The sequence below is a fragment of the Podarcis liolepis genome, assembly GCF_965112155.1.
Source record: "Podarcis liolepis genome assembly, chromosome: 1".
NCBI lineage: Eukaryota > Metazoa > Chordata > Lepidosauria > Squamata > Lacertidae > Podarcis > Podarcis liolepis.
The window spans coordinates 38865587-38878089 of NC_139554.1; the positions used below are offsets into that span (position 1 = coordinate 38865587).

Below are 12503 nucleotides of genomic sequence, written 5' to 3' on the forward strand. Positions count from 1 at the left end.
CGGCTCCCCCAGCCTGAAAGTGAGATGAGCACTGCAACCTCATAGTCGCCTTTGACTATACTTAATCTTTTTCTTTTTTTTTTAGTTAGATAAAACTCTTTCTTTCTTTGAAGGACCGCCTGCAAGCTGCATTATATGTTCTGAAACTGAAGTGAGGAACAGTCATAGGAATAACAGGGCACAACGTTCATTTACCTGATTGGAATGTGTAACAATCAGGGTCCTCTGTTCAGGGAAGTTGTGATAGAGATTAGAGATTATCTGTACTGCCACGTCAGTTTTGCCTGTACCAGGAGGCCCCACCACCTACAAAAAGAAAAGGCATTTCTCATTGGGGGACAAACTGCTGAGAGAGTATATATTAGGCAAGAACAGAGCTGTAAGTGGTTTTTTTTTAAACAACAACAACAAGCAACAACACTGCCCATAGGTAAATGGGAGTAAATACAAACATACATACATGTGAATGCATGTGAAGGTGAGAAGAAATAATTGGCAAGGGAATCCCAAGGACCTGAATGATAATTAAGTAGATCCTGGCCAGCTGGGCATGGGCTGTATACATTATCATGTTGAAGACACATTTAAAGAGTTTAATGCAGGGGTGGCAAACAGCATACGGCCCACTGGCTGGATCCTGAGCATCCCCAATGGGCCACCTGGACAGTTGGCTGGGCCATGCAAGCCCTGCTTTCAGCAGGCATTGGCAGAACTCCTTAGTATACCCAATAGCCAAAAACAATCAGGAGTATACTTTTAAAACTGCTGGCTCTACATTTGTCTTTACTTGCCCAAAAGCTGGCATAATATGGCAGGGTGTGGCTTAGGGAAAACAGCCTCCTAGGACAAATTTGGCCAGTAGGCTGGAGGTCCCCAACATCTGATTTAACGGTTCTATTGTGAACCTGGCTCCCAGTACGTTTCCGAGCACAATTCAAAGTGTTGGTGCTGACCTTTAAAGCCCTAAACGGCCTTGGTCCAGTATATCTGAAGGAGCATCTCCACCCCCATTGTTCTGTCCGGACACTGAGGTCCAGCGCCGAGAGCCTTCTGGCTGCAAGAAGCCAAGTGACAGGGAACCAGGCAGAGGGCCTTCTCGGTGGTGGCACCCGCCCTGTGGAACGCCCTCCCACCAGATGTCAAAGAGAAAAACAACTACCAGACTTTTAGAAGACATCTGAAGGCAGCCCTGTTTAGAGAAGCTTTTAATGTTTAACAGACTATTGCATTTCAATATTTTGTTGGAAGCTGCCCAGAGTGGCTGGGGAAACCCAGACTGATGGGAAGGGTATAAATATTATTATTATTATTATTATTATTATTATTATTATTATTATTATTATTACTACTATTACCAGAATCTCCAAAAAGGGAAAACCCCATAGAAAATCCAAAGGGAGGAATTCGCTCCCATAAAAGCCATTAAAAATGCTTTTGATCTAATAAAGCTATTACTGAAACTCATATTGGCTCCACCACATGAAACAAAAATTTCCAGCCAAAGGAAATGTTTTGGTCAGCTGGTAAAGCTTTATTTTTTATGAGAAAAAATCCATTTCCCCCCTCTCCTTCCCCACTTTAAGTGTCTAGCGAAAAATACAAATCTACTCAATGTTAAGGAGCACACCAAGCTTTTGGCACCATTTAATTTTACACAGTGGGCAGAAGAAATAAGAATTGCATGTACTTCAGAGATTAGCCAATATTAAAAAACATAATTTGTTAATAAAAGAGGAAACATGTAAATAATATGCATCATTACCATTGTCAATCCAGGTTGCATTCCTGCACGTATAGCTTCAATCTGTGTATGGGTAAATTGAATTGTATTGCTGAAAATTGAATTAAAGTAAATTCAGTTAATCCAGAGCATGAGACAATAAACTGAAGTTATATGAATTTATTCAATGTAGTCTTCATGAATATTTTCCTTCATGTTATTTTTCTTTGCAGGCAAGGAGACCTGAACTTGCTTAAAGAAAATATGCTTTTTACATTATTTGGGTAGATGAAGGAATTCAAAAATATCAAGAGAAATCAATTTCTGCCTTTAGGGCTGAGATAACACTACAGTACTCCAAGTCATTACATGACTGTTCTGAAACTATTAAGTGACGGTTCATCACGTGTAATTTAGATATTGCAAAGCCATTGACCAAAACAGCTAATTTGATCAATGTCAGAAGTCATATTTTATCACTGAGCTTGAAAGGACTAGATACTTACTGCTAAATGTCATTTTAACATGCATGACTCCATACAAAACAAAAATACACCAACAATATGTTGAGGAGCTGCTCACTCAACAATGCAACAATGATAAGAACATACGCTTTACCAACAAAACTGACTTAGCTGTATAAATATGATTTGCACATCTGAAGATCACTTTAATACTCTGTAAGCAGTAAATTGTGATAACCCACTTGACAATTACCTCAAGAAAATGATTATTCTCATTTTAATATATATATATTTATAAACTAAGTGACATCTGAAACATATGGAAAGAACGACTTACAGAGAAAGCAAATCCAAACCTATAAACATGATTTCATGTTTTAAAAAACTGTTTCACTGACAGACATTTTGTAACGGAAATGCGCTCAACACTGATCCCTTTAGAAAGATGTACATGGATATTACCGTTTGGGTTGATTATATGGGTACGGTCCTCTGTTGGGGATGACATGGGGCTCAACAATCAATGTTTTTGAGCCATCAGCAATTTCTTCATCACACTCTTTCCGTTTCTTTCCTGCTTCACTTCTGACTGGAAATGTTATCCTAGTGAGGGAAATCATTGTTCTTCAGCTTCATGTTATTTCTTACATGAGACTGTTCTCCCAATGAACTATTTTCCGCCACAGACTAGCTAGCCCCGGTACCCTCAAACCTTGACCTTTATAACAAAATGAAGATGACAGCATGATGCAGGGAAGATTAAATCTGAGATGACTGAAACCCATGAGAACACAGTATGGTGTGTGTGCTTTCCTTTTCTTAATTTAAGAGTTGTTGTTTTTTAGGAGAGAGACTAGATAAGGAGACCATTTGATATACAGGACAGCAGTTGCTGCAGGCAATGGCAGGACAGACATCAAGATATCAATAAAGTAGATTTCTAGAGCCATGAGACTAAGGCAAAAAAATAAAAACAGACTACATACAATACTTTAAAAATTGCAAAGAAGGAAATTACTGTTAAACAGCATTCTTAAAATCATGAGGGAAGAGATGGAAGATGGAAGAAACACTGCTTTACAGTGTTTCCCAAACTTGGGTCTCCAGCTGTTTTTGGACTAAAACTCACATCATCCCTAGCGAGCAGGATCAGTGGTCAGGGATGATGGGAACTGTAGTACAAAAATAGCGAGAGACACAACTTTTGGTAACACGGTTGTAAAGCTACCAGTCAGGAATTCAGTCAGACAGAAGATGGCACCTTATGAATTAGCAGTGTGAAAGAGCCCTTCTGGAAAATTCTGTGTGGTTCTCTAAAAGTGCAACACATGGAAATTCCACAGAAACGTAAGCTGTCCACCATTAGCATGCTTTTCTATGACAGGCATGCCCATGCATAAGAAAATGAGAATCAGATGGGAGCAGGCCTGACTCGGAATGAACATGAGCAGTATTTGAGAGGTGGTGTTTCTTAATTCACCTGAACGGAGGAATCTGCATTGCAGGGTCTTCAACTGTAACTTTAATGCCGTATCCAGGAAAGCTGGCTCTTAAGTGATCAATGGAGAGGAAAGTATCATTAAAATCCAGGGAGGCGATCTGATTTGGCATTTTTGAATAGTGAGCACTACTTGGGTCTCCATAACCGAGGATAATGTCATGTAACCAATCAGGAACCACACAGTCGGTGTTCATCAAATTCCTTATAGTCTCCAGAACAGCCTAAAATAAAACAGGACATGATTTAATGCCAGTTTTCTACTCTGGTTTCAAAGAGATTTGCACTCAACTTCACGAGCTATTTCAGCCTTTCTGTGTGCTTCAGAGAAAATAAGTTTTCTTCCAATGACAGGTGTTTGGTCAGACTGAATCAGTAACTAGATTTTCAGCTGACGTCAGCCCACAAAGAGCTAGTTCAGCAAGACAAGAAGTATTTATGGACAGCCTCTAACTACCAAACTATCCCATTAGAATGAGCAAATTCAGTGCAGTTGACAAAAAATAAAATAAAATTATGATGCTGATCTTTATATCATCTGCAGGAACATTAGCCAGAAAAGGGACGTTGCTGTAAACATGGAATCACAACAAACATGCTATTTGCTGCAGAGTGAATATTCTGTAACAGAGGCGGACAAAATAGATTATATTCTATCTACTTCATCCTGCACAGTACTGGTAGCTGAATTCTTCAGGGCATTAATGGCCAGGTTACAATGTAAAAACAGTGAGAAAACACAAGGTGTGGGGAATAAGATGCAGGAGGGGACTTTTAAAGGACTGCTTATCTAACAAGCTTAAGTGCTGTTACCGATCGAGCCCCAATTTAACTTCAAGGTTAATCCACATAAAATAGTTCTATTAAACCAATTCTGCCCCTCCTCAATCAAAGAGACATAATAATAAACTATGGTTTACTGTTATGAGAATGAGCCTAGGTGAGCCTTATGTTTGGCCATGCCCCCTTGTCCTCCAGTGGCTCCATGAGGAGACTGGAAGCTGTTTGCTTAACCTCACTTTAGCATCCTACGCTGCCATTAAGAAGCAGAGGTTCTCCTGTTAATTAGAGCTTAATTGGACTAAAGTACAGGCGCGTGCTAGAGGAGCTGAGATCACAAATTGCGGAACAGAACCAACTGCAAGGTCGTTAAGGTTTGAATTTGAGAGAAGACTATGTTCAGTGCAAAAGACGGTGGGGGGCAGTGGAGCCTACAGTTTGGTTTCCTCTCTATACTTATGATTTGGCAACCCTCCCCTGAATGTTAGTTCATATTATACTTGTACAAGTGAGGATGGAAGAAATTGAATTAAAAATATGGATTATAACATCAAACGGAACTGTGTGTGTAAAGAAGAGAAAAAGGAAGGGAAACTCAAGAGCTGATTCTTTCCCATCCTTCATCATCTATGAAATGAACTGAATAATGCTAAAGGACTTGGAATTTAATTTAATTGGAAGGACAATTGGCCATATATATCCAGCTGGAAGGATGAAAGGAGTCTGTGTGCTGCCAAGGAACTGATAAAGGTTTCTTACTGAGTCATCTGTAGTTTGACAGACTGCACTTCCTTCCAGGCTGAGGGGGGGAAATGGTGACAACAGTTTATTTACTGGGACAGAGTGACTTTTGCAGCTATTGTTAAAAGTTCTTGGTGCAAAACAACAAAGCATGGGATGGAGTGATGGAGAAAGTTCTGGAACAACAATGGGATATCAGCTCCGCCCAAAGCATGATGGATAACAGCAACAATCAGGAGAAGGACATAACATCTTACAAGGACAGGAAGAAACATCACAGCCAGAATAATTGCTACATACAGGAAAGAACAATGATAAAGTTTGAGTCCCTCATTTTACATTTTATAAATCACTTAATATGCCAACACAAATAAGTTATTAATATTGCAGTTGTTGTATAAGGGATTATTATTATGACTGGGATATAACTGAAACTAGTAAGATTTTGGAATGCAGAAATAAAGAAAATCAGAAAGCCATCAAATCTAGCATACAGGGGGCCACTTTAATTAAATTATATTAATTGGTATTTGAATGATTGGTATTAATAATTGTATTATAAATTTGCATTGTTATAATGAGGTTATTATTGGAATGTAATTGAAAACTAATAAAAAAATTCTACAAAATAATAATAATAAAGGTTGGGAAATTCAAATCCTAATCAAAACAGACAACTTTGTCACTTTCACCTGGATCTGATTCACGGAGAAACCATTCCAGAAAGAGCAGCTTTAGGGCACAGCTGTGCAAAGGAAGTAATGTCTGAGCAGGATATTCATAAAATACAGCAGCTGCTTCCTAGCAGAGTGCAATGGCAGGGGGAAAAATGTGTCAGTGCAACCACATGAGTCAGCACCAGAAAACAGTGGCTTTATTGGTGGAGACACCAGGTCAGTCAAAGCAGCCCCAAGGCCATTCAGTGCTCCATGTGGAACAATATATTCAAACATGGCCTGCAGTATTATTACCATGTTATGAAATACTAAACAAATAACGAATACTCTTTTAAAAATGTGTGTAGGCAGCTGCACAGAAGTTAATGGACTATGCTGAAATGGCTAAAATTTCAGAAATCAGGAAGACCAAAATTTTAATAAGGAATGGGGAAAATTTATAACAGGCTTCCTCAACCTTGGCCCTCCAGGTGTTTTTGACCTACAACTCCCATGATCCCTAGCAAGCAGGACCAGTGGTCAGAGATGCTAGGAATTGTAGTTTCAAAACATCTGGAGGGTCGAGGTTGAGGAAGCCTGATTTAGAACTTATCTTAAAGATCACTGTAAACAGTTAAGATCATTAGTAGGACTGGAATAGCACTTGTAGTTTAAGGTTGATTCTGGACACAATGGAAGAAGTAAAGGGTTTGGATTATCATAAAAGATGCGGGAAGAACTGATTAATAATAGGACCCACATAGGGGAGGATGGAAGTCCAGGAGATTCCTTGGAATCTTGTTTTTATGATCTATGTTTGTTATATCTCTGTAAAATTATAAGTTGAAAAATCAAATAAATTAAAAAAATAAAAATGTGTGTACATACTCTTTAAAAAAAATCCATTTACCTGCTTGACATCAGCTAGCATCCCTCCTCCCCTGGTGACAGTCCCTGCTCAGCATGACATGAGAAGCCTCTCTCAGGAAGGGGTCTTCTTATACCATGCAGAGCTCTGAAGCAGGCAAAAGCAATGCCAACTGCTTCTGCCTGCTCCAAAACTCAACAAGAAGCTCTCTTCCATGGAGACTGGCCTGCTCTAAAGTCCAATATACTAGGAAACTCCCCTCGGTCTGAAGTCTCCTGCATATGGCAGAAGTCAGTCGGTGATCCCAGACTGTAGCCGTCTAGTAAGCAGAGGCAAAATTTGTGGCCTCCTATGAATTATGTTTTACCTCATAATATTCTGGAAATGTCTCTTTAGATATGTACAGAATGGCACTGTTCTATCTAACAACCAATAGTTTGGGATCTTCATACTTAAAAACAGCTAAGTTCCCTGTCTCCCTTCCTAATTGGATTAAGTTGTGAAATTTCTCTTAAAACAAAATATGTGGCCTCGCATCTGAAGGATGGCTCCTTTACTTATTCCTCTGCATTGAGGATATTTACTAGTTCTAATGTGTAAGCGAAGAGCAGGACATAAAAAAGAATGTCCACCTGATCTCTTGCTGATCAACATACAGTTAAGCTTGATCCTGAAGTCAAGACGGGTGCCAGGTTTGTCAGGGCACCTGGCACCTTCAGGGTGGGCATCTCTCCTCTTACCGTGGATGTGACTAGTATGTGTGCCCTGGCAGGGCTTTGTTGATGTTTTCACCTTTGCTACAGCAGTGACAGTGGCAGCCAAGGGGAGCAGCAAAAACAGCAAAAAGAAAAGCAGTCAGTCTAGCCAGCCAGCATTACTGCTGGCGCCTGCCATTTCCTCACAATACTTCTGGAGCCCCGAGGCCATATCCCTCCTAAGGAATGCCAACGAGGTATTGTGGGAAAATAAAAAATGGCAGCTGCTAGCATCAGCCACATCTGTCTGGGCTCCAGCCAACATTTTGGATCAGTGATGGGCTGCTCCTAAAGGCCTGGGCCATTGGGAAATGCTCAACTCTGGATGACAGCCTTGCAAGTAGTAAGACACAAAAATTGTCCTGGGCATTAGAAACATAGGAAGCTATCTTACACCACATCAGGTCACTTGTCCATCTAACTCAGTATTGTATACTAGCAGACAGCAGCTCTCCAGAGTTTAGGACAGAAGTCCTTCCCAGTAACCTTGATCTCCAAATCGTTTCAGACTTAGACACCCTTTATCTCATAAAGACCTCGGTGAAATTTGAAAGCTTCCAGGCTCTTACATGTACAGATCCAAATATATCACCTTATCTTTTCCGAGACTAAATGCAACTGTGCTGCCAATTATAAACTAATTAATATTGGCCGAGTACATGTAAAGGTACTCGGCACAAAAGGAGATTACAGGTAAGCCAAAGCAACCAGGTTTCTAAAAATTGCACCAATAATTGCAATTTCCCTGCTTCTTCTTTCTAGAAAGTCCAATCCATTTTTTAAAAAGCACTAGGCATTAATCTTCGTTTCACCAATTCAGGACAACTGGCAACTCCAACAGTAAAACAGGTTATCTGCTCAGCTGATAAAACTCTTTTAAGTGCTGTAGCAGATGGACATCACCTCATGATCAGACAGGAAGAGTGGAGTTTTGCATGGATTTGCATAATACCTGATCTTGCCAATCGATGAAGCAGCAGCAGCTGTATTTATGACACACAAGGTTATTTGAGGTGATCGGTTAAAAATGGCAACATTCCGTCTTTGAAAAATGTATTTATTCAACAGATGACTAGTATAAAGGGAAACAAACTCCAAAATACTAATATTTCTTTGATGTAGTGGCCACAAGCAATAAAAGGCAAGAGGGCAGACCTACCATGGCGAAGTGCCGACTGTCATATTTAGCTATCGCTTTATGTTTGTGCTTCTACAGCTGTCATGTTTGCTTAATTTAGGAGACTACATAAGATTTTTGCATCTTTCTCCCTACAGGCTCAGCAGAGAAATCAAGCTGTCTGCTATCTGCTTGACACACTACCAACATTTGTCATTAGTGAGAATGACTTACCTTATTTTCTGTTATGTGAGCAAGGAGGCATAGAGCAGATAGGGATAACCTATCCTCCGGGATAGAGCAATCCCAAGAAGAAGGCTGAGCCTCATCAATTGGTTTAACTTTTAACATGAGGAAAATGTGAAATTAAAGAGACACTGCCAAATCATTTCTGTATTATCTGGTTGTCTTGACTGTCCTTTGCTTGCAAATAACCTTTTAAAAACTTGGAAGGCAAAACTTTTGTTTTCAGCAGAACACTGAGCAGTCTTTTCAGCTTTCAATACAGATTTAAACTGTTTCACTCAGGGGGAAAACCCCCAATACCAGCATGATTCCTACACTGCTAGCAACAGAGGCAGATGCGCCCTGGTGGCATATTCTTAATTTAACCATTACTACATTATAGCTTATAAAGCAGAACCACCTTGCTTGCAATTCTGAAAGCTGATGCACTAACCATCTTTTGTCCAAATTTAATGTTTTTTTGATAATAAGGTGACCTACGCTGTGGATTCCATCTGAAACTTGGAGAGTCCAAAATCCAATAGATTCATTTGGAAATTTACCTCTTTAGGTGCATGAAGTTTCACCATGAATGGGTTTAAGATTTAAGAAAAACAACTAAACAGTGGGAGGAGGGTGAGGACCACACATTTTTTAATGGACATATGGCCCACATTGACACAAGTTCCAAAAAATACACTGCTTTCAACATTTATTTTTAAGCAGAAAATTGCACCGTGACTTACTTTAAAGTTGTTTTCTTTTGGCTTTCTCCTCATAATTATGTTAAATGTCTCATAGACATCTTCTCTTCCACTTTGGATGGTATTGGTCATGTCCTGTTGATACTGATTGGGATCCAAGAACACTCTAAACGTTCTGGAATCACCTTTAAGTCTTGGTTTCGGTTCTGGTCCTGTTCGCATTGAAAGGCAAATAAAGTTCAAAGTTGTTGAAAGATAAACTAAACAGAAAATGCCTTGCAAAACAACAACAACTTTTGAGTAATCTGTTCACACCACGACCAATCCTCTCCAACTGATTCCAACTTTCCTTACCCCTTTCTCCTCTCCTTGCCCCTGCTAACAAGGCTGTCCCTTCCTGGCTCACATCTGGTGATCCACTCTGCCAAGAACAGGTGACTGGCATTGGGACTATTTAGGTCAGCTCTACATACCAGCCAGTGTCACTGAATGGATCAGGTCAACCAGCTCTGTTCCTACCATCTCTAGAATAAGCACTGCTACAGCCTGGCAAGAACTGGCATATTTAGGGTGTCTGAGCTTGCCCATCCTAGCCAGGCTGCTACAGGGAGGGAAACATTTACCACCTTAGAGCCACAATCACACACATGCTGTTAGCGGGGAAATTATGCCTACCGTTAAGTGCAATGTAGATTTTGCCTTCATATTTCAACTAAATATATTCAGTTGTTCTTTATTTATTACCCATCCTTTAACCAGCTGCTCACAGTTACAATGATTTAAAATTCCAAATTTAAAGCAGTTAAATCCGATCACAAATCACAAGAATAGGCTGGGCTCTGCAAACAGATATCTCAGACACCTTTGCCAGGGGCAGAGAGGTGTGTCTTCAGCACCCACCAAAAGCTTTATAGTGAAGAAGGCAAGTGCACCTCTGTGGGGAGGGAGCTGGATAAATTATAAAGGTAAAAGGTAAAGGGACCCCTGACCATTAGGTCCAGTCGTGACCGACTCTGGGGTTGCGGCGCTCATCTCGCTTTATTGGCCAAGGGAGCCGGCGTACAGCTTCCGGGTCATGTGGCCAGCATGACTAAGCCGCTTCTGGTGAAACCAGAGCAGTGCACAGAAACACCATTTACCTTCCCGCCAGAGCGGTACCTATTTATCTACTTGCACTTTGTGCTTTCGAACTGCTAGGTTGGCAGGAGCAGGGACCGAGCAACAGGAGCTCACCCCGTTGCGGGGATTCGAACCACCGACCTTCTGATTGGCAAGTTCTAGGCTCTGTGGTTTAACCCACAGAGCCACCCGCCACAGCAAATGCCCTCCTCCCAAACTTCTGAGGCAGCTTGAACTACCAAGAGGGGCCCCCTCTGCTGATCTTAATAGTCAGGAGGTCTGCAGGGAAGGAGACGGTGTTTCAGATATTATTGACATACCTTCTTCAATGACACGCCCCTTATCATCCAACATTCCCTGGATTTCGCATCCTCTCACATATACCAGGCCTGTCTGCTCAACGAATGGCTGCCTTCTGTCAAACTTCGTACCATAAGGCTGTGTGGGTCGGACAGTAATTAAAAAGCAAACATCGTGCTTGCGCAGACCTAAATGGAGGGAAAACATCAGTGCATTCTGATCATTTGCAGGTGTAGTGGTTATTTTATGCTGTAGCTTCATAAAGTTGGTCCCCCACATGGCTCAGATCCAGAGCGTGTAACAATTAGCTGTGTAATCAGTGTAGTGGGTCCAAGTCTGGGGAACCCCCTACCAATTGAGATTAGACAGCCACCCTCCTTGCTGAAGTTCAGAGATATGATCAATACTGTCTTGTTTCAGCAGGCAATTTAAAGTAGTGTTTGGTTTTAGGATACATTTTTACCGTTTTACTGTGCCATTTTATGTGTATTGCTTTTATGTACACAGGTTAGAAATGCAAATAATTAGATGGTATATAAATGTCTTGAAGAAATGAACAATTTAGGTCAGTGAAAAGCAAAAGGGAGATTGTACAGAAATAGTTTTTGAAGGACATGCATATAGTTAAGCCAGTAGCAGCTTTATCTCTGTTCCCTGTGCTATCATTAATATGTGATTATCTTATTCATATACATTTGTAGACCTTTTCCAAGACAAAGATCTCCACTAGGAATGTAGGAACGTAGGAAGAGAAGCTTATCTGAGGCTTGAAGCCAGGATCCCAATCCAAACAAATGTTTTTAAAATATAAAAATTCACAATACTTTAGTGCATTTTAGTGCAGGCTCTGCATTTTGAATCAGGACATGCATCCAAAAGGATTACACAATCCCATCATATTTTAAACATGTCTGTTGCTGAATTTCTGAACTAGCCGTCAGTGTCCCCCCAGAGCATGAATAGTTGTTCCTATGCATCTTGCCAAAAAGGTCAATCCAAGTATAATCCCCCAAGCAGCAAAGCATTGCCTTGAGATAATACACTAGGGAACACAGAGAAGACTGTAGTGGCATGCAAGTCCTGACAACACACAGAAACCCCATCAGAGAAATGGTCATTTCAATTAAGCCAGAATCTTTCTCACCTTTCATATCTACTACCCAAGTAGACTTAGCAGGATCAGACTATTTATTTACTGATGCCCATTGATTTACAGAACTGCAGCTCTAAGTAATATTCCCATTTTAAATGACTGGCATTTTGTAGATATAGGAAAACGGGTGGGTGGTGACACAGAATGAATATTGCATATTGTTACAACAGTTCCAGATCAGTCTCACAAAGGGGGTCATAGGTTTCTGAGTCAGACTAGAAGGCTCACACCCAAAAATTTCTCAAGAGGAATTAGCTATCCCCATATCAACCTTTAATCACTCCTGTCATAGAACAGCTAGACCAATAAAAGAATGCTTTCTTCCCCCTTTCAAAAATATGGAACTAGGAAGAACTGATGATCCCAAACTATGTGTTACTGAGAGCACTAGCGTTCTTTCTTT

General features: G+C 40.5%; 1 protein-coding gene and 1 long non-coding RNA gene across 2 annotated transcripts in view; one reads left to right on the plus strand and one right to left on the minus strand.

Moving 5' to 3' along the window:
* LOC310710688 overlaps positions 1-8987 on the plus strand; it is a 36418-nt gene extending 27431 nt beyond the window's left edge. The window contains exon 2 of the long non-coding RNA XR_014528184.1: positions 8758-8987. This is a non-coding gene — a long non-coding RNA (uncharacterized lncRNA). The remainder of the gene's footprint in view (positions 1-8757) is intronic.
* The window catches only part of AQR (aquarius intron-binding spliceosomal factor), a 54052-nt gene that overhangs the window by 17774 nt on the left and 23775 nt on the right, over positions 1-12503 (minus strand). Inside the window, exons 18-23 of the mRNA XM_083506134.1 lie at positions 10968-11135; positions 9571-9740; positions 3665-3906; positions 2647-2787; positions 1763-1832; positions 196-306 (exon numbers count right to left, since the gene is read on the minus strand). Of these exons, the coding sequence (XP_083362260.1) occupies positions 196-306; positions 1763-1832; positions 2647-2787; positions 3665-3906; positions 9571-9740; positions 10968-11135 (902 nt within the window). The remainder of the gene's footprint in view (positions 1-195; positions 307-1762; positions 1833-2646; positions 2788-3664; positions 3907-9570; positions 9741-10967; positions 11136-12503) is intronic.